This window comes from Stegodyphus dumicola, chromosome X1, assembly GCF_044657685.1.
Source record: "Stegodyphus dumicola isolate Sdum_Otavi_A_Nest chromosome X1, ASM4465768v1".
In the NCBI taxonomy this organism is placed as follows: domain Eukaryota; kingdom Metazoa; phylum Arthropoda; class Arachnida; order Araneae; family Eresidae; genus Stegodyphus; species Stegodyphus dumicola.
In genome coordinates, this window is record NC_140780.1 from 38,488,045 (window position 1) to 38,513,589 (window position 25,545).

General features: G+C 31.7%; 1 protein-coding gene across 2 annotated transcripts in view; it reads left to right on the forward strand.

Annotated features, from left to right (window-relative positions):
* Positions 1-25,545, forward strand: part of LOC118183904 (uncharacterized) — a 188,232-nt gene that overhangs the window by 3,029 nt on the left and 159,658 nt on the right. For both annotated transcript variants that reach the window (XM_035353510.2, XM_035353511.2), the window contains exons 3-5: positions 11,232-11,351; positions 13,704-13,829; positions 24,753-24,924. In XM_035353510.2, the coding sequence (XP_035209401.1) occupies positions 11,232-11,351; positions 13,704-13,829; positions 24,753-24,924 (418 nt within the window). The remainder of the gene's footprint in view (positions 1-11,231; positions 11,352-13,703; positions 13,830-24,752; positions 24,925-25,545) is intronic.

Sequence of the window (25,545 nt, forward strand, 5' to 3'; positions counted from 1 at the left end):
ATAAATTACAAAAATTTGCACGAAAATGCAGGACAATTTTGTGAATCTATAAACTCGGTAAAAAGCACATATATGAAATTACCTAATCGCGAAAAAGTATATACCCTTTCCAAGGATGAACATTTGCACGTATAAAATAAAAAAAATATCCAAAAACTTTTCCCTCTAAATTATCTATTATAAACCTCACCTGCCAATTTATAAGGCAACCATTAAAAATGGTTTCAAATACTTAGTGTCAAATACTTAAATTCTTTCCATGCATATTTACTTCTACTCAAATGTATTCCAAAATACTACAAAAATATAACTCTCAAAATCACGATCATTAAATTAAAATATAATTAAATTAAAAAACACTACTTAAAATATAAATAAGCACATACATTAAATTAATAAAAATTAGCTTGCAATCCTAATTGCTTTAAACTAAATCATTGCTAATAACAATTTTCCAATAATACCATATTAATTTATTTACTCCTTACATTTAGAACAATGCATAAAAATAATATCCTCAAATAATTAAAAATACTGACTTACCTAATCTTCTACAGAATCTTGAGTGCATGGCAGATCACAAAATGTCCATTTTCACCAGATTTCTTGCACCGTCATTCAAACTTATCTGTAATATCCTTCCTTTCACACAATCTCATTTCATTCCCACATGTTGGACATTCGTACTTATCCGCAATTAAGCAATTTCTTTTCAATTACACATAAACGCAATAAAAATTTCGGATTTACTTTACATAGGGCTATGGGATCTAAATATTAAACAACACTGTTTCACAGAACATACAATGAAACTAATGCTATAAATTGCAGCAGATATTTTTACAAATTTACCCCCTTTTTCCGAGTAAAGAACAGTGATTCGTCTATTAATGTCACATGACATATCTCATGATCTCTCATTTCCCTAACACAAAATAATGCATAATCGGAACTGAGTACTTCTCACATTATTCCCAAGCCCACCAGCGGCCGAGCAGTAAAGACGCTGGACACTGGTAGTTCAGTCCGAGTTTCGAATCCCGTGAACGGGCTGGCTGCATGGTCGTTTTCGTGGTTTTCCCCATGTGTAACGTGTATACGAGCCAGTTCCCCTTAGAAAGTCCTCCACGAAGGCATCCCTCCCCTTAGGTAGATAGCCCTTGAGGCTTTGCCGTAATCACACACACACATTATTCCCAAAGTCCTAGGTAGTAACCTTTATCGCCTCCAAAATGTCGCCAAACTACCTGTTACCATATTCCAAAGATTAGCCGTGTTAAGTTATTGCTTTTAATTTGAGATTTAATTTTACTGATGAAGTTTCTGAGGAATATATAAGGAAGGGGAGATCTAGTTTAAGATTATTTTAATGAAAAGATTGAACAAGGGGGGGGGATCAAATAAAGCAGTTTGTAAAACTCGTGGAAAAGAAATGCCACTTTTAATTTTCTCAGCAACAAATTACCTGGAAATTTGCTTCACTCAGGGTCAAACAAATGAGATCACAGAATAAGTAATACATGATGGTGAGTATTAATTATTATTAACATTATTAATTTTTCATAAAAGTATATTTACAGGCCCCTTGGCGATATTTTGGCTTGTGTAGCGCCGATTTTTGTGTCAAAAATCGCTGCTGCACAAAGCCAAAATTCAAGTCAAAGAATTGCGCAACCTCAGTATCCATGTACACATCGACCTATTTTTACTTTAAAAAAAATCCTAAAATTGCACAAACTTGGCATTGTGCACTCCTTTGACTTTATCTATGTACACATCAACCTATTTTCACTTAAAAAGACATCAGAGAATTGCACAAACTAGGCATTATGCACTCCCTTCACTTTGTCCATGTACACATTGAACAATAGTCACTTAAAAAGTCAAAGGAGCAGCCAACAAAAAATATATAATCTCAATACAATTTGTTTTAAATCAAACAATGAAATAACATAAAGAAGGAAATTCATCTTAGCACTACATAAAAGAAATATCCACTTACCTTATTTACAAATTTCCCTGTCTTCAGTCAAACAAAATTCCTTAACAGCATCCCAAAACTACCTGAACTAGAAATCTGTATACTCTTGTTGCCACATAAATTCACAAAAATAAGAGTAAAAAATATCCTTCCTGGTGCAGGTGTCCTCCTACGTTTGATCATGCACATTTCCTCCTTACAAACAGGACACTTATAATGGCAACTAAGTAAACTTTCATTTCCACACCAGTCAGTTAATGCCTTTCATTCCAAGTCATACAGAAACTTGAAATTAATCTTAAAACATTCAGCCATTTTATATACCTTATATACCAGCAAGAGTATATAAGGTGGACAATTGTGGTCGAATGTCGCTACAGAGGATATTTTTTTATGAATTTATGTGGCGGTGCCAGTATACAGATTCTAGTTCAGATAATTTTAGGAAGTTTTTTGGATGCCGTTAAGGAATTTTATTTGACTGAAGACTTGTTAATTCGTAAATAAGGTAAGTGGATAGTTCCTTTTGTGTAGTCCAAAGATGAATTGCCTTTTTTATGTTATTTCATTGTTTGATTTAAAATGTAGTTTATTGAGATTATAGATTTTTTTGTTGGCTGCTCTGTTGACATTTTAAGTGAATATAGTTCGATGTGTACATGGACAAAGTGAGTGTGCAAAGCCTAGTTTGTGCAATACTGGGATTTTTTTTAAGTGAAAATAGGTCGATGTGTACATAGATACCAAGTTTGTGCAACTCTCTGTCTTGTTATTTTGGCTTTGTGTAGCGGCGATTTTGCTGCACAAACTTGGTATCCATGTACCGCCAAAAATCGTCAAGTTTCACCAAGGGGTACTCGTAAATATACTTTTACTGATGGTTGTTGCTCCATAATGTTAGGTCCAAAATCCTTTATGTTTTTACCGATCGATTGATAATTTCACCATCATCAGAGGACTATTTGTCAGTTAACTCGTCCACCTCAGGCAGCAAAGCAATTATATCTGACTCAGTCTCCTTAGAAAACATATATTCTAATGCTTGTTTGACGGAGTGAAACACCTTACACCTGGACATTTTGGAAAAAATTAAATGGGAAAAAAACAGCATTAGTTACCACTAATGCCCAGCGATGTATTTATAGATTAGCATGTTTAAGCTAAAAATTTAATTATAAGAACAGTTATTTTTCTAATCTAAATAATGCAGAGCAATTAAAGAGGTATTTAAAATGTAGAACACGTAAGAAAAATATAACTTACTTTTGATTTTTTTCCCCGTTGGATACAAAATCGAAAGCTGCACTATGAAGCATTACTTGGCTAACTTCAGACGTTATCTGCTGGACTGTTCTGGAAAAGAATGTTTCAAAGTGCCATAGATCACTTGGCGGTAACGGGTTAAAATTCAAAAATATAATTACCACATTGCTGAAGCTGTTAGAATTTGAAAAGATCTTGAAAACAATCTGGAAATCCTTTAAAGCATAACTTGATATGAACAAGCATAGTTATCAGTACAATTTTTGGCATGTATTTTATCATCAAAATATAAACCTGAAGCCTTACTAGCATTTGAAGGGGACCAGGCATTGGAATTACTAAAAAGAAAAATATTGAGACACTACTTTGTTCAGCATTACATTAAAATTTATAATTCATGCTCCACAAGAATTGGATAGCATTGAAATAATAAGACACTAATAGATTTATCAATAGGGATTGAAAGAATGTTTCTACTTTTGGAATTGTATATAGCAAATAAAGAAATCAGTTAGGGATTGAAAAGGCAGCAACTTTTTTTGTATAAAGTACTGGATGCAAATAGTACTATTGCAGGTATAATGTGATAAATTGCTTTGGGAAAGTTGCTGTATACGCTCGTTTAATGTCTATGCTCATGTAATGTCCACTCCCGAACTTTTCAGATAAAATTTATGTGAAAAATAATGGCCCCCCCCCACAATGCCCGCATCCCAAAAATTAAAGGATATCTTACTTTAAAAAGTATTTTTTTAACATCGCCTTTTTTCCTATAGTCAGCAACACTAGTCAAATATCTTTAAAGAAAGAATATGCATTTGTTTTGTCTTTGGTTTTATGCCAGGATAGAAAGCAGGAACTTTCCTTGCATTCTGGTGCAGCTGTTATTCAGTCATAACATCGGCACCAGCAATCGACTCGGCATATGCGATAATAAATGAAGTTAGTCCAAACAGGTTTTTACCGCACTGGCTTCCAGGAAATATTGGTTTTGTAACGAAATTACTTTCTCCTCTTCCCTCCTTGGAGCATTTGTATTTTTCAAGCTTCCTCTTTTCATTCATAGTATCATTTGGAATTTGTGGTAGTTTACAAGTAATGTACTTGAAATGGGAAAATACAGCAGCTATACAGCAGCTTTTAAACTGAAAATCACAGAATTTGCACAGAAAAATGAAAAAAGAGCAGCAGCAAGAGTATATAAGGTGGACGAAAAGTGTGTGCACAATTGGAGCAAATGATGTAATCAGCTGGCACCAACGAACAAAACAAGATGTATGTTTCGTGGTTCGAAATGTAAGTTTCCGAACTTAAAGAAAAAGTAGTTGCATATGTTCGTGATGTGCGTGCTCAAGGGTACGCAGTAACATGGGAAATGTGCCAAATACAGAGACTGTTTGCACATTTTTTAGACGATTTTTGTAAGCGATAATAAAAAATTGTTTGCTGCAAAAGAAGTAATTGCAATTGTACTATATTTTTAAAAGTCAAAATTATCATCTGTGGCTTGAAAGTTTTGTTTTTATTCAAAATGGCGAATTTAACAAAGCAGTGGTTCAAAGGCTACATTTACGCTCTTTCCGAAGAGAAATATGCATACTCCGTTATCCAAAAAACGATGTGAGAGTCATGGTTTTGTGATATGATATTTGGGATAGGCTGAGGATGAAGCTAGTAGATCTTTACATGGGGGTGGGGCTGAGTCTGTGTTTGACCTGCCCTTAGAAGACTCATCGACATTTAGAGGGAATATTTGCGATGAGGAGGCTGTATGAAAGATGGAAGGAGTAGCCATGTTAGATAAATCAGCAACACTGATTTCTTAAGTGTCTTTCTGAAGAAAATAAATAAGCTAAATAATATACATCTTGAAAAACTATTAAGGTTTCTGCAGAAAATATGGTCAGTAAGCTAATCTTATGTAATTGCATGGCTAATGGCATGTAGTATTTAAGTTGCTGTTTCTGTAGATATAATTATTATTTCAAATTCACAGAGGTATATACTGCTAATATTTATATGGTGTTATATACAAATTTAATAACAAGTGCTGTTGTACTCAGTATGAAATTGTTGACTGCCAAATGGCATAACTTCAGTTATTTTAAGGTTGCTTTTTATGTCTGGTCAATATGTGTTGAATTTTGATCAGTAATACACATTAAAAAGTGATCTAAGTCAGTAAATTTGTTCTTGAATATCTCGTGGAATCTTCCACTCAAGGGCATATAGTATTTAGTATAAAACTAAATCTGAGATTCTGGATTTCTGAAATTTCTGCATTTTAGACCAGAAGTTTAAATCTAGTAAGACAACACATAGAAATAAAAAAAAAAAAAAAAAAAAAAAAAAAAAAAAAAAAAAAAAATAAACATGTAAAATAATTTAAATAATGAAACATTTATGACCTTACAGAAATCAAAATTTGCAGTAAAGCCCAATATTTATTTATTAATTTTATTTGTTTTATTAAATATTTTTTTAAATGTAAATTGTTTAATTGTTTAAGCTGTTTTGCTTTTTGTGTTTAATTTAATTTTATAGACAGGCATTATTTCTTGTTCAATAACAGAGTTCCATTGTTCAAGTTGTGTGCCTTTTCAAGAATTCTCACTAAATTATCGATCAAAATCTTTTCGTTCTCAACAACCTCTGTGTCACTTTCCCTTCACTATTTGTAGCAATATTTTCTAGATATAAAACATGCTGCTGATTTTGATATTCGTTAGTTGATTGATGGTTGGGACATTGCCATTGCATTGAAAAACATATGTTATTTTCATCTTCATTTATTATGACATCTCCACATTTCGTCAAAAATTCCATTAATCATTCCATTAAATGGAATTGACAATTATACTCATTATGGAGAAGTGACATAATTTTGTATATTAACTAAAGTGACCACATTTTCATTGAGAGAAAGCGGGACAAATGGAATGAAATTAAAATTGTAATTTAGTTATGAAAGCAGATGATTCAAAATAATATATTTTATTCTATACATTCATTTACTTGTCTATAAATATACAAAAATATATTTATTATTAACTATTGGTAACTATAAAAATATTTGTTAAAAACTACAATTTGAATATTATATTTTTTAATTAATTAAAAATTTTATTTAAAAATTATGATTTTCTTTCATGGTCATATTGTATTATCCAAGTGAATACTTTGGAATAGATTTGGATCATTTATTAAAATGTCGTGAAATTTCTCACTTGAATTGGTCAAATTACCGTAATTTCCGGAAGAAAGGCCGCATCAGCGTAAACGCCGTACTCAAGAAAAATAGCGGGAAAAAAATTAAAATTACACAGAAACGCCGCAACAGATTAAATTGCGTGTGACATCGTCGTGGGCCATATAGATGCAAAAACTCAACCTAAGTCCTGATATATGACATACCAGTTAAGAAAAATGCATGAAATGAAACCATAACTCAAAAATAAATTAAAGGTAAGAAATGTATAGCTTCTGTGCCATTTAGAGACATTTTCAAAAATTTTCCGCTCTCTAATTAAAAACTATCCAACAAGTACTTGTACCCAAACTGATGGGATCTGTATTTGGCAGAATGCCAAGAAAAATCCATTCATGCTGAAAGGGAAATACGTCAGAGTTCGTTATTTTGAGGCAGGTGGAGTCGTGTCTGCCTTTGAAAAAAATTGCAGAAAAGGCAGGGGTGGAGAGAGGATGGGTCCTGGAAAATTCATCGAATGGCAGATGAGAATGTTGATTTGAAAACTGATGAGAATGTTGATTTGAAAGGGGGAAGAATGTTATTGTTCTGAGATCTCGTTTAGGGTGAATAAGGCATGTAGGTCCGTTCAAGGGAAAGAATGTAAACAAAATAACGTTCGCAAAAAGCAACTGAGTGGTTTTTTGTGTGGGAACAGCACCAGTCTATGCACAATGACAAGGCCATCCAAACTATGTACAATGACCATCATAGGAAATATTTTATTTTTAGTGCACCTAAACGCCGCATGGGTAGAAACGCCGCACCCGCTGAAAATTTACGTTTTAAACACGTAAACGCCACAGCGTTTCTTCCGGAAATTATGGTATATTTTATGCTTAATACAGATTTTCAAGTTTTAGTATTCAACTGCATTTTTTTCAATTGTTCATATTTTATTGATACTAGAAAAAACACGTTCTGTTGCTGCATTTGTTCCTGGAAGGGAGGGCACATGTTCTACAATTTTCAAAATATTTTCATAAGGAATATTATTCTGTTTAAAATGAAGGAATAACTCCGTGCATTTTTTGGCCATCTACACATTTGCAGACAACCAACATTTAATTTTCTCTTCAGTATCGTATCTTTCAGAAAATCAGGTCGTTTAATGGCACCTTGTTCTTCCAACCTAGTGATGTCCTTTCGAATAACTAAAGGAATGTAATCGTTATCAATTCTCACAATTTTGTTTTTAAATTATTGATTTCATTTGACACTTCCGTAATTGAAATTTTGTCCCCTTCAATAATTTCCACAGCATTGTGAAATAATGTAGCTTGGTTGTGGATGAACTGAAGCCAAATTTGTGATTTGTCATTTTCAAAAAAGAGCTGCAATATTCTTGGACATTTATTATTTGATAAAAAGTATGATTTTAATGGTACTTATATTTAAAAGTATTTTCTACAGCTGGTAAAAGAGCTAGCCATCGTGTTTAGCTGTAATCAATAATTCTTTTATATTTGATTTCTGCGTTTTTACAAAATCCTTCAAACTTTCAATGTGCACAGTATATATATATATAAGAATACGAATAATTTTTTGCAATAATATTTTCAAGATCCACTGGAAGTAAGTCAGATGTTTGAATAATACTGTATATAATGTGCACTGCACAACCTACTCCAATAATTTTTAATTCAAATGTTCGTTAAGTTTCGTAAAAACAATATTGATGCTTCTTCTTTATCTTCTAGCTTTTCCACCAAAATTTGCATTTGTGTTATCCTCACAATAGGCAATAACTTTACTGCTCAAATTATTCTTTTTTAAAATAGTACTTATTGAATCAAAAATTATTTATGAAGTTTCACCCGGCAAGTCTAATATTCTAATTTTATTTCCTATTTCTGGATCAAAAAGTGTAACAATTGTGGGAAATTATTTTAAATCTTTGTGGTTGGAATCATCATAATATATGGATATAAATGTACATTTATGTAATTCTTTCTGCAATTGTGAAAACGAATATAGTGAAGAAACATTACAAATAATTGCTTTGGTTTTTGTCCTTGTATATGCAATTTTTTTTGTCATACAATGTTTTGATCATTTGCGACGTACAATCAATTGATCTGAAACTTTGATTGTGGTTATTGTGTGGAAAGCAAATAGCCCTTCAGCTAATGCTGGCTGTTCCTCCGTTAACAATACATATTCCTTGGCGAGACGTAACGACAATAATAAAACACCACACAATAAATCTAACTCATTACATCGCCTAATTTAGTTTAATCTGCATGCATTTTACATGTTTCTTTATTTATGTATTTTTTATTTCTTTATATTTACTATAATAATTAATAAATAAAAGGGAATATATTTGTACAGTACATTTAAAATAAGAAATGCAGAGGTTTTCTAAAAAGTGGGACATTTTTAAAAAGCGGCGGGACGCGGGACTGTCCTGCCAAAATCGGGACATGTGGTCTCTTTAATATTGATGAGAGTGAAACTTAGATTATGGTAACTTGGCAATTTTTTGGCGAAACTTTGCCGACCAACCCTGCTACAACAAATTGCTAGTTTTTTTTAGGACTCCATTTTGTTTTCACGAAGTAAAGGCATGTTTTTTTTTTTTTTCCCTCAAAATTTTTTCCAACAATCTGCTAGCCGAATTACGCTTATGCTAGAACTTTTATGGAACAAAAGTGCTTAATCATTGGGAGAAAGTGTAGAATTGCCCACTGCTTGCTGCGTTTTTAAGAATTGCATATACACGTCGACCTATTTTCACTTTAAAAAAAAAATTCCAGAATTGCACAAAAATGGCATTGTGCACACTCTTGACTTTATCCATGTGCACGTCGATCTGTTTTCACTTAAAAAGTCAAAGAAAATTGACAAAAATTGAATTCTTCTTACTCTTGTAAAAAGTGCTAAACAAATAAATGGGCGATTCTGCACTTTAGCAGCGAAATTGTTTCTAAGTGCTTATTAGCTAAAATCCCCATTGGAATTTTCCGCAAAATGTCACATTACATGTCTCATGATCTCTCATTTCTCTGAGACAAAATAATCTGTGATTCGAACTGTGTACTTCTCAGATTATTGCTAAAGTCCTAGCTAGTAGTAACCTTTATCGCCTTGCTAAAATGTCACCAAACTACCTGTTCCCATATTCTAAAGATTAGCTTTGACGAGTATACTCATCTTGTGTATATTATGTTAATGAAATGGAAAGGTAAGAGGGATGTTTATTTAGTAAGTACTGTACATAATGACAATGTAATAGAAACAGAGAAAAGAAAAATAAAAACAAAGAAACTGGAGCTAGTGATTGATTATAATAAAGAAATGGGTGGAGTGGGTATGAGCAATGGAATTATCATAGCGCACTCCACAGCAAGAAACGACTCAAAAAGTACTACAAAAAGATATTTCTCCATTTCTTAGACATTATGTGTCTGAATACATTAATATTATATAAACAAAATAATGGAACATTATCGTGTATCAACATTTTGCTCAAATTTATTGAAGACACTTTTGTGACGTATCCAATTGAAAGGAATTAATTGACACAAACTCGGCCATTTAGACATAATATAAGCCAATTAGGTGGGAATCATGTTCCGTATTATATACCCGGAACATCGAAAAAAAAAAAAAATACTGCCCTACGAGAAGGTGTTCGCATTGCTACAAATGTAAGATCAGGAAGGAGTCGCCTTACTGGTGTTCGATTTGCAAAGTCCCATTGTGTATAGTACCCTGTTTCGCTGAATATCACTCCACAGCAGGAATTTAAATTCTTACTTTTACATGTATAATATTTAATTTAATTTATTGCATTTTTAGTTTAATACATATGTAATATATGCCAAATAAGTAAATATTAGTAATAAAATTTTCAATTTTATGAAATAAACCCATCTTTTTCATCTAATATCTTACCAGTGCAACTTACTCTGTGATTGACAAATATATTCGTCATGGCTCGATTCTGACGACACAAAACAGTGCGCACTCTTAAACGAGAGCGCCCCAGTTAATTGGTTAATTGGAAAATTTTGCTTTCTATAGCATTCAAAATGTTTGCCAAAAGAAGTTTGCTATTTTGTCTTAATTTTGACACATATTATCAATGTATCATTGGGCACAGAACAATTTTCTAGCCAGCAGATGTTTGAAAGTGACATATGGGAATCTCAGTCAGGAGAAATTTCACGTTTATGACACACCAGCACTTTTTTACAGGTATTCTTTGTTTCTACACTCTGTTAAAAAATTACTGGTTATCCAGATGTTAGATCATTCTGGAAGTGGACATTCAGATTTTGGACTTTGTACTGTAGTTCCTCTATTAAAGCAAAACAAATATTTTACTAATTAGAATTCACTCTCATTGAAAATAGTATCAAAATTTAGATTTGTCATTAGAAAACCATCTAAACATCAGTACTGGAATTGTTTTCATAAAATTCTGTACTTTATTATTATTAACTATATAACTGAAATTACTTTTGTATGATATCTAGCATAAATATTGAAAGATATAAAGCTAGTAATCACTGTTGTAAAAAACTTTATGCATTTAAAGTTGGTAATAGGGAGTTTATATTAGATTATTGAGTATTATATGCTAGAATTATGAAATAAAGTGCTTTTTCCTGATGATTTATGAAAATGCTAAAAGTTTTGATGTTTACATCTAGTAAACCTTTGTAGTAATTAAAAACAGATCATTCAGATTATTTTTGAGTTACAAATATTATACCTTTTTTTTTTTTTTAGCTTCCTTGGCCAGTTTCCTCTCCAATAAAGAAAAAAGAAACTCTGTCCAAGAAAATTTTAGAAGAGGAATTTTCTGATGAAAATTCATCTGATGAAGACTATAAGCCTAATGATGATGATGTAATAATTATTTTTCAGCAAAATATATACATTAATATTATTTTAAATTCAAAGAAATAAAAATCGATGTAGAATTACGAAATTCTGGAATAAAATTACATGGAAAATTTTATTCATTAATCCTTTAAATAATGTAAACAATATTATTTTTTAATTACTCCAAAATTAAAATGTCTTTAAGAAAGAAATTTATTTTATAATTTTGGGCTGTTTCTTGTGTTATTAAGAAGTTAAACTGTTAAGATTTAGAGCAAGTTTCCTCAAACGGGGGGAATTTTATAGTTTCAGCTGGGATGCAGTCAGCCCTTTATTTAACTGTTAAGTATTTAGTTTTAATTTGTGAATATAAAAAGCTACTTTTAGTATTTAACAATATTTCTATACTTACTGTTGTTTAATTTATAAAATACATTAAAAAAATTTAAACTTAGGTAAATTTATATAAGTATTTTTTGAGTTTTGGAAAGGAGTGGAGAAATGATCTAGCAGTGATGAAAGGGATGCGTGGGGTAAAACATTATGAGAAGAACTGGTTTAGAGTCATTATACTCATGATCTGCTGGGAACTTTTATATAAAGTACACATGGGTCAGTAGTCTATACAAAGTGATTATATCTTCACTTATTGTTCATATATTTGTATTCAAGTACTGTCATGTGGTATTTTGCTTACCCAAATGTCGAAGCCACTGTAGTAGCCTCTCAATTAATCAATCATGACTGGTTTTGAGATGCATGCTTATAATTGGACAGATACTATTTGTGCATCTTTGGTGATAAAACAACTTAGTTCAGCTCTCTCTTAACTTTCATTGAAAAAAACTATGTATAGGGCAATCTGGAGATCTTGTACTTCCACTTCTCTATCACCAAGCTCTTGAGGACTTTTGGATCAGCAGATTATCCAGGATGTGTCAGTTATTATGAGGATCAACAGGCCTTTTCTGGGATTCAAACCTATGGCTAATGATAGATGGCCTGCTCTAATCATCGTTGTATTGGGGAGGATATGATGTTACTCTAAGTTATGCTGATTTGCTTGTGTCAGCCAAAAGTTATGAATGGTATTACAGAAGCTTCAAGAACCTAAATATTGTATCAATACAAAGCAAGTAAGATTTATGAATGGGGACATTTTATAATTTAGTAGATTCCCCCCTTCTTTGGTTCTAAGAGTATATTTAGCCCTTTGACAAAAAATGGCATCTGGGATGTATCTTATTATTATTGAAAAAATAAATTCTAATGCATATTAGGTGTCATGAAATTTTTATTAGTTTCATATAAAATTTTCTTTAGTTTTTTTTTTTTGGCTACATTTGAAAAATTAAAATGAAATTTTAGATACCTGCAAATTAGTCTAGCAGTAAATTAATTCAAATTTTTATGTACCTCAGCTTCAAATTTTATTTGCATATCAAGTGCTTAAAAAAGATCTTCAAGATATGTCTGAATCAAATCTAGGCACATTTTTGCTGTAATTGCAAAAACATAACTTCTATTATTGTCATACTTTTCAATTGAGTATGTAATCAAAATAAGATTGGGAACTTCTTGCCAGAAATGCTCTTTCCAGATACCTTTACTTTCATTATGCCTTCTGCTTTGATTAGAAATAGTTAACTGCAAATTATTAAATTTTTAAAGGAATCTGTGTGATGTATGTGAACATATACTTGAAAAAGTAAAACCTGTGTTTTTATTTTTCTGACACAAAGAGCAGTTTTAAAATCTGGATTTAATGGCTGTTGACTTAAAATAATATATTGATATCCCATAATCACCAAAATTGTTTTGTTAGCGTTTTAATTAAAAGAAAACTTTTAATCTTCCTTATTGTATTTGAAAATAAAGAATCCTTCAAAAATCCATAAAAAAGAAAATAATGGCAAAATATAGAGTTTTTTAAAATATCATTTTTCAGAAAATTGATTAGTATGTAGTGCAGTCAACACAAAGTGTCATAAATTGATGGCGTAGGGCTAATAAAAAGGAAAAAGTTATATAAAAGGACTGAACTAATATGAACTTTGATGAATAAGCACAGTATGAAATTCAGATTATTACAAGTGATGCAATTTGTCCCTTATATTTTATTAAAGATGTGAATATTAATTTGAAGCATGATCACTGCTTTTTTAAAATATTGAGTGGTTAAAAAATAAAATTCCAAATTTTAAACATATTCAAAGAAGACACAGAATGAATTCAGGGAAGAAAATAGTTTGCAAACGCAAAATAATTAAGCTTCTTATGACATAAATTTTATCTCTTTCATCATATGTATTTGAAATTGTGAAAAGATATTAAGTCTTGTAGACTGCTTAAATTTTCTCCTGGTTATCATTTCAGTGCGCAAGTGAAGAAGAATTACTACTTCCAAAATCAGTAGAATCCGAATTTACTACTAACCCTGTTATAATTTCTGAAGAACTAGCTACAGATGAAAATGGCGATGCTGTAACCAAAGAAACATTTGTAAGTACTATAGTAATTTTCAATTATTGTTTTTTTATATTCAAAGTTTGTTGTACTTTCTTTGTACTTTTTTTATTGTAAAGTATTGGTTGTTTTAGATTAAAACAATTATTAGGGTGAAAATTTTTATTTTGGGATATTTTGTAGATTAAGGTCTAATAAATATGCATTTTTTAAAATCCAGTTATGAGAGATAAAAATTTATATATTAAAAATAAATATTAAATTTATTAAAATCATAAATATTTAAAAAAGAAAGGTTAACATAGTTGAATATATAAGTAAATATTTTTTAAAATATCTGATTTATAATGAATGCAACTTTAAATTCTGCCCAATTCTTATAGGTAGAATGTTACTTTATATATAGCAAACTTCTGACTGTATGAAAGTTGGATATCACAAACTTTTATCACTGTCTTTGACTGATTTTTTTAAAAATTTTATTGGAATTTAAGCAGTTGTGTTCTAAATAAAAAACTACCAACTGTTAAAGGAATTCATATTTAATTATTAAGATACCATTAATTACCTTTACTTTAGGAAAGAGGTTACTGGGCTCAATGATTACGTTTACTTTAGGATGCCGTCACCGGCCTTGTTTTTTATTTATTATTATTTTTTTTATCTTTGCCTCAGTATTTTTTGGGTTCCTAATAAATCCTTACAAGAAAGCTCTACAATAAACACATCTAGGGAAGCAAAAATGTATTTTGATTTGATACTGAGCAGCGGTTGGGGATGAAATGATCTTCCTTTCAAAAATTTTCCAAATGGATAAAGTTTCTTATTTTCTGATCTTTCTTCCCTATTAATGAAATTTATTGCACTACAAATTCATCTGTGTGGAAAGCTGTAAATTTAAAGTATTCTGCATTAAGTATAAAAGTGAAAAGTACAGAACAGGTAGCCATGATGACATCATCTTATGAAAAAGCACTCATTATGAAGAAGTTGAGGAAGACTAAGCATCGAAATGTTGAAGTGTTGGTGAAAAAATATACTTATCACTGAAGCCTCAGTTAGCAAGTATCTGAATAAATGCTGGAGTCATGAAATTATTGGTGTATCTGGGAATGCTCACATTTGATGGTGAGAGGTAAGAATGTGCTTGGGATATTTGTTATGATTACAAAGTTGTCATTTTTAGTGCTGTTGCCTTTTTATATGATAACAGCTAACCAAACATTAAAATTTAAAGTTGAAAAATAAATTGAAGTGATGGAAAATTGTGAAAAGAGCAGATAGTTTTTTCGCATATACTATTGTGTCCATAGGCAATATTAATATACTTTCTCTGTGGTGAAAGTATTCAGATAGGAAGTAAATGAAACAGCACTTACCTGAATCATTGGGATATGTCAGTTGTTTGTTTCTGGATATCTAAAATTTTCGAGGAAACCATTTATACAACATAAAACATCAAGAGTTCAGGATCAGCTTTTTCTATTATATTTAATCTGTGCACAAGTTTTACGAAAACATTGTAACAAATTTATCAAAACTGGACATATATTTTCTTAAATCTTTTTAAAACCAACAAAAAGAACATATATTACATCGTAACTCCTCGAGCGCACGTTGAAAACTTGCAGAATCTTTTCCTTTCAGTTCACTCCATTACGTGCGTGCATGCGAAAAACTGAATTCAAAGGTGAAAACATCACTTATTGCAACATATTTCCACCTTTGAGATTCGAACCAGGGAATCTCAAACCCTAATTCTAGGTTTAATTAATCATCCATATCTAAATCTTTTCCCAGGAAGTATCTGGGAAAAAAAGTCATTAACAGTTCTTTGCTTAGAAGGAGTTATCTTTTGAGCTAGTACTGGATTGTCAGAAGCGGTCTCTGAAAGATGTTCTTCAACAGTGTTTGGTTCATTCGAAATGGAATCCTGTTTGGCTACAGGTATTACAAAGTCACTTTTATCAGTCACTTCAAGAGGTAACCTGAGCACTGGGTGGAAAAATTCTCCACTTTTATTTTTACCAGATGAACTTGTTCATCTTTAGAAGGATAAAGTTTGATCACCCTGGCCAGAGGTCATTCAGTTTTCTTGACGTCACTAGAAACCAGAACAATATTACCAATTTGGATGGGTTTCTGATTCTTAGGAGATTTCGATGATTGGCATAAATGGCCCAAATACTCAGTACGAAATTGTTTTCGTAAATCTTGTTTCACATGTTGTCGGTAAACATGCCTTTTATTTAGAGATGATGAATCCAGAACATCAAGTTCTGGGATTTCTGCTTCTTTAAAGTCATGCAAAAACATAGAAGGGGTAAGTAGAGTTAAATCATCAACAGCTTCTGAAATATAGGTTAAAGGTCGCTGATTTATCACACCTTCAATGTCACAAAAAGGTGTTCTTTTCTTCTAAATTTAGTGAACTTCTTCCTAGAACCTTTCGTAGAATTTCTTTCATTATACCTATCAAACATTCCCATCACCCACCCCACTACAGGGCAGATGGGGGATTAAATTTCCAAATGATTTTTTGAAATCCATTGTATTTGGAAATGACATCCCAATCAATTTTCTTCAAATTCTCAACTCCTGAAAAATTAGAACCATTGTCACAGTAAAAGATGGAAGGTCGACCCCCTTCGAGCGATGAAACATGTAAGAGTTTGCAAAAAATGGTTTGTCGATAAAGATGTAGTTAACTCCAGATGTACAGCTTGGTAAATGGCACAGGTAAATATAACAATCCAAGCTTTCTGGCCATGTCTTAGGATTAATGAGCCAGAGTAATCTATTTCTGAGACTTTGAAAGCTGCAGCTACCTTTATGCGATATTCTGGGAGAGTAACTTCGATGATCAGTTTAGGCTGGAAATTAAATTGTTTATATCTTACACAGTTCCTAATTACATTTCTTACTGTCTTCCTGCATTTAAGAATCCAAAAATCTTCTCTTAAGTTGCTCATCAGGATTTAAACTCCTGCATGGTGCAATTGCATGTGTCTGGTCCGGATGATTTTTTTCTGTTACTGGATGATTACAGGGAAGTATTGTCAGATATCAGAAATTTCTTGTATCTTTTCTCATTAAGATTCAAGTCTCAAATTTAAAAATACCATTAGAATTAGCATAACACTGAATTATTTTCAAGTCTTTATCATCCAGTCCTCAAAACTTTTCCTTCTGTACAACTTTCAACAACATGATTTCTGCCTTATTTATTTCTTCTAGTGTCAAGATTCTGGAAATTCGAGTAGACTTTTCAACCTTACAATTGGTAAAAAATCAATACATCCATGCAGTGACTCTAAGAAGTTGGTTGTATGAAGAAAATTGGTCATAATATTTTCCCTGAGATGACTCTTCATCATTAATTGTGCTAAGAATGATCTTTCTTTTTTCTAAATTTATTATACCAAAATCAGGAACTATGCTAGAATTTGGCCATTCTTCTATTGGTTTTTTTCAGCAGTGATATTCTTTCCCACCATCAAGATTTTTTTTCGTAATGTTTCGGCATCACACCCACGTGATGAAAGATCTGCTGAATTCAGTCGACCTGGAATGTGATGCGAGTCTTCAGGATTTGTCATAGAATGAATTTCTTGCACTTGGTTAAAAACAAAGGGAGCCCAGTTTTCATTTTCCTTGATCCAATACGAAGCATTTGCCAAGTCAGCCCAGAAAAACTTCCGCACATTTTCCATTTTTAGGTCATTAGTCACACTCTGAGCTAATCTAGCTCCAATGTTGCAAGAGAGAAGTTCCATTCTCAGAATGGAAATAGATTTCATTGGTGCAACTCTATATTGTGCCTGAACAAGTTGACAGGTCGTTGAAGTTTAGGTATCGCTTCGTAAGAAAACACTGGTAGCATAAGCTATCTTATTTGCATCCCAGAATATATGCAATGTTAGATTTCTTGGTACTTCACAATTGGGAATAAGACATTGAGAAATTTCTTTTTCTTTCAGCTTAGAAAGTTCCTGTCTCCACTTCTCAAACCTCTTTGCAATGGAGGTATGAAGTTCAGTATCCCATGATACTCTCAATTTCCAGCACTCTTGTAGGAGGACTTTTGGTCCCAAAGTAACAAGACAGGTGAAGCCAAGGGGGTCAAAGATTTTTTGTATGGCTGACAGGATTTTTCTTTTGGTCACAGCCATATCGTCATCAACATTTTCTCGTAAATCTACCATCAAAGCATCATTCTTTAAGTTCCACATAAGCCCTAGAACTGGAATATTCTTTTCATTTTTTGGAAAAGGGTCTTCGGATTCTTGATTATAACTGTGCTCCCACCCTTGAAGCTCCTATTTGGCTGTGCTAAGAACCAGTTTGGATTTCTCAAATAACTTTTTCAAGTTCTTATTATTTTCCACACTGGTAACACAGTTATCCTCATAAAAGGATTCCAACAGCTTGATGGCTGTTTTTTAAAAACGGTGAGAAGCATTCCGTAAATGAAATCAATTGGTTATTCCCAAAAGATAAGGGAAACAAGAAAGTCTGAATGCAACCCATCTATGCTGGAAAACTTTAAGCTTGGCAGGATCACCTCCTTCCCACCATAAAAACTTTAGATATGCTTGATCACTCTTGTTCAGTCCAATTTGTAGGAAGGCTGTACAAATGTCCACAACAATTTTCTGTGCTCTAAATTGATTCATGATGGCTGGAATGAGCTCGATGGTGTTGGGGCTCTTTTCCAGACAATTGTTCATAGAAGATGTGTTTTTTTCTCTGGCTGATCCACCAAAAACAAGTCACACTCTCGTAGTGGAAATTTCTTCTACTACTGCCATGTGAGGTAGGTAGTGTATACTTTCTTCGTTACAGGAGTTACTTCTTCAATAATGTCTTCTTGAAGCCACTCTCTAAACACTTCTTCGTATGCTTCTAAGTTTCCACTCCTCTTCAATGAATTAATGCAGCCCTTTATCCTTCATTCTGCAAGTTGGCAAAGGAGGATGGCTTTGTATCCACAGGAGGCTTACAACGTACCTTCCATCAACATCTAATTTCACACTTCTGTTAAAATGTTCTTCAGCTGCCATCTCAAGCTCTTGTCAACTTCCTTTCTCTCCAGGATCCAAAATTCCAAGTATATTAAGTTGCCATAAGTCTTAAATTTTTGTATTGTGTACATGTAGCGCCATAATGCTATTAGTGCTATCTGAAGTTTTGATCGTAGCAGCCTTATTCATTAGTGTCCACCCAAGCTGCATTTCCATCAAAACTAGACTCTTTTATGTTTACCTGTGACATTATTCCCCACGAGTGCATGATTGTCGTCAGAAGAGAATTGATACAACAGATCTACTTTATCATTCAAATCAGTCAGGAGAATTTTGCATTTCTTAATTTCACTGATAAATTTTCCTTGTGGTATATTCGGGATTGTGGAACAAATTTGTTCTTGATGTAACACCTTGAAATTACATTAATAGTTATCTAAAGAGACACTAAGACAAATCAAATATCTTTTATGTGTTTCCGTAGTTTCTATACCGCCGAATAAACTATGTGCCAAAATTTCTTCATCAATACATTCATAGCCCATTTCCATAATTACGAAATTTTATAAGTAAGATTTACTACTGCCTTTGTCAATTAGTACCCTTATGTATTTCGTTTTATTCGTATTCCTAAGACAAACAGTAATTGTTTGCAAGATAACTTTATGAGTAACTGTTTTGTTGGATAGAGCACAGTCCTTACTTTAGGTTTCTTTCCTCTCAACCTGGAGCAATCAGTTCACATTTTTGAGATTACGTTTTTCAGTATACATTAATTTAAAATGAGCCTTACTGCAAATCTCACAGGGTGGTACTTTCATTTTACAAAATTGAGAAATAGGTTTTCCTAGCGCCAAGCATCTGAAACATGCACCCTTTTTTTAATAATATTTGCTTATTCTCTTCATAAGGAAAATTATCAGCATACCTACACTCCCACACTATTTAAATGTGCCTTGTTACGAAATATACAAGTTTCTCTTTTAATTTCCGAAGAGTTACATAACTCTGCAGCTATCGGGATAAATCTTTCTTGTCATGCTGATGCGGGTAAAATGGTTTTGCTTACGGTTTCAGTTTCATGTACAAATCCGGTACATACTAGATGCACTTCCCTTTGCTTTCAGTCTTGTGACATAAAAATTTCATTAGATTATCTAACTTATCAACGGCTTCTTCTTTAGATGTTAGGAATACGGAATTCAAATTTCTTTCTCAGACTCTCAATATGGCAACAGGCAGACATGCTTCAATCAACGGTTACAAAATTGAAGAATAATTTGCGCTGGAAACTAACATATTTAAAGATCTTAAATAAAGTTTCAATCTTATCATACAATTTAAAAAGATGCATTTGAGGACCTTTACCAATTGCATTATTCATCATCAGTGAAAGAACTAATATACACTTTGATTAACATGTCAGTTTGGCCGAATCTTGCCTTTAAACATTGTATTACATTTTCATAACTATTAGCTGTGGTGGGAAATGATTCAATACTTGTATTACATTTTCATAACTATTAGCCGTGGTGGGAAATGATTCAATACTTGTATTACATTTTCATAACTATTAGCTGTGGTGGGAAATGATTCAATACGTTCTTGTGCCCTTGATCCCTTTAAAGTCACTTGTAATAAATACTGATATTTATCCTCATTTGTGATTTCATTATCATTGTGTATCTTCTCAAATTGTGCACAAAATGGCAGCCATTCTTTGATATCACCACAGAACAACTTAAATTCTATTTTAGGAAGCTTAAACTTCCATTTTAATGAATCTTTATTTATTTGAGAATCATTTTCGATTCTTAACATTTTTTAAAACTTTGTGCACTTTTGTCATTAATTTGACAAATTGCTCTTCATATGAAGCAAAACCTTCATATTCTTTATCAAAATCCACATGTGAACAATTTTCATTTTTTAGAAAGAGATCTTGTAGTTCCCTTTCCTTAAAATTAAACTCGTTCCATTTTTCTTTTAACTGGGCAATTAAAATTTAAATCTCTTCAATATTTTTATCTTCCCTGTCAGCATTGTTCTCTAGTCCATTAACTTTTATACACGTAAATGTGCTTCTAAGAGGTGTTTTTGACTTTTTTAACTGATCCATAACAGTCAAATAGTAATTCTAGTAATAAATATAAAGATTTCGCTGCAAAACAACTTGAATCCCAGCAGGGATGCCAAATTAATATTGTGTCCCAAGGCAATATTCAGATACTTTCTCTGTGGTGAAAATATTCAGATAGGAGGTAAGTAAAACAACACTAATATGAATCATTGGGATATATCAGTTGTTTGTTTCCTTATTATCTAAAGTGTTTGAGGAAATTGTTTATACAACATAAAACATCAAGATCAGCTTTTTCTATTATATTTAATCTGTGCACAAGTTTTACAAAAACGTTATAACAAATATCAAAACTGGACATCTATTTTCTTAAATATTTTTAAAACCAACAAAAAGAACATAGATTACATCATAACTCCTCAAGTGCATCTTGAAAACTTACATAATCTTTTCCTTTCAGTTCACTCCGTTACGTGTGGGCATGCAAAAAACTGAATTCAAAGGTGGAAACATCGCATATCGCAATAGATACTTCTCTGAATATAACTGATCATTGTTGGCTTCTGGTCATTATGAAATCGCAGAAGCTAATATAGTTTACATGAGATGTGTAAAGTCTGTGAAATAAAATTTAAAGCATGAATAACAGAACTGTTTAGAATAGCTGCAAAAGGGACTTGAATAACTTTCAGCAGAAAATAGGAGGATTCTGTTCTTGATTGACAACTGTGTAATACATTGTGATGTGAAAACATATGATAGAGTCTCTTGCCCCAAAATACAACTCTTAAGACACAGGAGTAAAGATCAAGGTGGGATCAGGAACTTATTTTATATAATTTGGAGAGGTATGGAGGAGTAGTGTTCAATGTTCCCCATCTTGATGCAATAATATTATAAAAATTTTTATGATTGGTTACTTATTTGTCCAGTTAAAATTGCTTTTGGCTTACTGGTCTAGATAAGTAAGTGTGTTCAAGTGAAATATTATGAAAATGAAAATTTACTTATTAAAAAGGTTATGGGGGGGGAAGAAGTGTTCTAAATGTATTGTGATAATATTGTTGCGAAAATTCATGTGTTTGAAGATGTGATTGAAATTAAATTTTAGAATACTAATATTGGAGATCTGTTCGATGTTGGTAAGCAGTTGCAGAAATGCAATGCATAAGAAAGCAAACAGCTATCAGTGCAGCTACCAAAATGGCAATGCCTGCTGTTGATAAATTTTATCCACACAAACTGTAGAACTGAGAACTGTTGAAATTGTTTAATTTTTTTTGACAAAAGCACAGATGAAATTTTCTTGCTTTTTTGTATCATATCAGCAAATAACATGTTTTTTCGAGTTAAAAATTAAAATACATTCATATGTTTTGGTTATTCATTTTTAATAATTTGTTTTGGATTTTGAATTACTTATAGATACCAGACATTTCTGTGGTGGCGTTAACCTTTTCACTTAGACACTATAATTTTTTATACCTTGAAACCATTTAGTCAATTAATGAATTAGCAAGGAAGAGAAAATACATCAATAGAATAAGCCATTTTCTGCTCTACCATAAGTAGCACATTTTAAATCTTAGTAGTAAACTAAATTTCTATATGTATGTCTTATCTAATGTAGTGGATGCATGGAACATGTATGTCCTAGACCCTAGGAAACATTTAAAAACTTGAATGTAAATACATGTCTTGCTGTTGCAGTAATGTAATAGTAAAAAAACAAATCACACTATGATCACTTTTATAATCCATTTCCATAAAAAAAATTATTTCTTTTATTCTTAAGTTGATATCAGTATTGATATTGTTGCATTTCAGTGTTACGCTTTGATTGCATGTAATGTTAAGTGCCTGCCTTTGTCTTCCCTAAATTCTGCGGCCCGGTGCGGCCATATGAACTCTGGCACTGGTTCTGGGTTTAATAACAAATCAGTTATTAATTCAAAGAGCACTAAATGTAATCTTTTGGCCTATGAGTATCATTAACAAAATCTACTTTTAGCATATGGAAAGAAATTTTTGTTAACTTTTTCCTGTCAACATTTCTTAGTGCATTTAACTTAAATCTGTAATCGTTGTCAAGCGTAATGTCAACATAAAATAGGTTACTATACTGTTTCTCAATTACTAATATAAAAAAGAATTGTTTAAGCATCGCTCCATGAGTCATTACTCAAGTTGTCATGTGTTGATAACATGTGGTGATGAAAGCAAAATATAATAAATAATGATTCACAAAATTGGAATCAGGGATATAAAATATTAGTAGGTGTGAAATCAATGATGTATCTGTAGAATGTTTCTGTTTGAGATGTATGAAAGGCAGATCCGCAGCGATGGAGCCAAATTATTGATCATACAAATTTATGCTAAAATTATTGTTTTTTCAATAACAAGGTATTTTATATAGTAAAGAAGTGAAATTAAAAATCCATTCCATTTCCATTTACCGCTGTTATACTGGGCCTAGACGGCGTGAGTTTGCAGGCTTTTTGCCAGTTGTCTTCTAATATGGCATCCTGGAAGTAAGAACATCAGCAAAAGATGTCACAGAAACAAGATGGGAAAAATAAAGGGAAATCGGGACTCTCCACGTGTTTTATTGTGTGCAAGGGGGGGGATTAAATGCACATGCGTAAAGCACACAAAAAAATATTAAAAAAATTTCAGATTTTAAATTACATCCAAAAGGCTGTTTTTTTTTTTTTTAACATTTTGTGTGTTACATTTATTTATTACATTTATTCCAGATTATTACATTTATTACATTTATTTCAGCTTTCAGATTTTAAATTACATCCAAAAGAACGTTTTTTTAACATTTTGTGTATTACATTTATTTATTAAATATCACATTCTTTGCATTTAAGCCATAAAATTGAGTTCAACAGCAATATCGCAAAATAGTTTTAAAATGAGCATATCTTTAGAATTTCCGATACAGAGACTCATGTTTGTTAATAAAAAATTCATTAAAGTTTTACAAAATATGAAATCAATAATAAAAGAAATTCCGAATTTCAAGTTTGGGCTTCTACATGCCCATATTTATAGGAGCATTACATCATTCAAAATTCGATGGCTGTATGTACCATTGTTTTATCACATTGTGAGAAATATGCGTACATTTATGCAGATTTTTCATTATTTAATTTCTTCAAATATATTGCAAGACTAACATTTGGTGGCAACAGTTTGAAAAGTGGAATTGACATTTATAGTGAACCAACGCAAAATCGCAAAACGAAAACAATAATCCTTCAGGGACAAAGCCCCTTTGGACTACTAAAATAAAAAAAAGTTGGTAGTGGCCTTTGAGGTCTGGATTTTAGATCATTCCGGATATTGGACTTTGTACTGTAATGATTATTTTGGAGCTATGTATCTTAGTTTTAATATTAATTATGCTTGTTGTCATGTCATACTTGCATGATGTTAAACAATTTACTCAATTGCATTGTCCTATTGACTAGATATTGTGTGTCTGCCGGCATGTAACGATAATCTTGGTAACGTATGTAGTATCAGGGCTGAAAATCACTTTTCATTCATATTTATTGATATTGACATAAGCTGTGATCTTTCTGTAGTGTTTTAAAAGTTTAAGAAATTTCTTTATCTTTGCTGCTGATTTTGATTTTATTATATTTTATTATACTTCTGATATTAAAATGAGATTTTACAATGTTCACTGGGGTAATAATTTCTGCATAAAAGATAAAGTATTTATTACATCAAGCTTGATTTTTATTTTAATGTTATTTGAATCATTCACTATGTTTCAGTATATTATTTTTTAATCTTAATGAATTAATGTAACTGTTGTGTTTTAATTCTCTTTTGTAGAATGATGATGGAATAGCTCTGAGAACCCGCTCTAAATTAAGCCTTAATGATACATCATTAGAAGCCATAGAGGCATCTTTTGTTGCCCCTGATATAACAGTAGATATGTATGATACAAATTGCGATAATGAAGAATGGAAAAAATTTCTCCGTGAACTCAGCAAACCTTTTGGTAAGGAGACGTATTTTCCCCTGTTACTTAACTAACACCAATTGTTTTCTCCCCCTGGAGTAGTTTTCTTTTATAATTTACTGTTTTTGATAGAATGTAAGGTGCTGTATTTTTTAATTCCTAATTAAAATTCATTATCATTTTACTATTTCATGCATTAGAATAAATGCAAGATTTCCAAGATGTTTATGACATTCTGTTTTTAATAAAATTTAAGATACTGTTATTTTTTAATTCTTAATTTAAATTCACTACGTTTTCAATCACGATTTCGTGGTGTTCATCATAGACAATTGCATGTATAATTTTGATCAAGACTTCTTGTGTCGTGTTATGTAGCCATTCCTATTATATTTATTAAGTTCTTTTCATGTTTAAAAGTTATGTGTTACACATTAATTAACTATTAATTTTCTTAGCACCAGGGGATAATTTTATGCTTTGTATTAAAAAGGATGATAATTTGGAATTGAAATAAATATTCTATTTTTGTAATTAAAATTGTGAAGTTCATTGTTGGTAGGTGTAAAATTAGTTGTTGAAATTTCATTGTTCTTTATTCTGTAAGCATAGGCATAAAATAACATTTGAGATTTTGCTTTATTTGTATTATTTATTTAT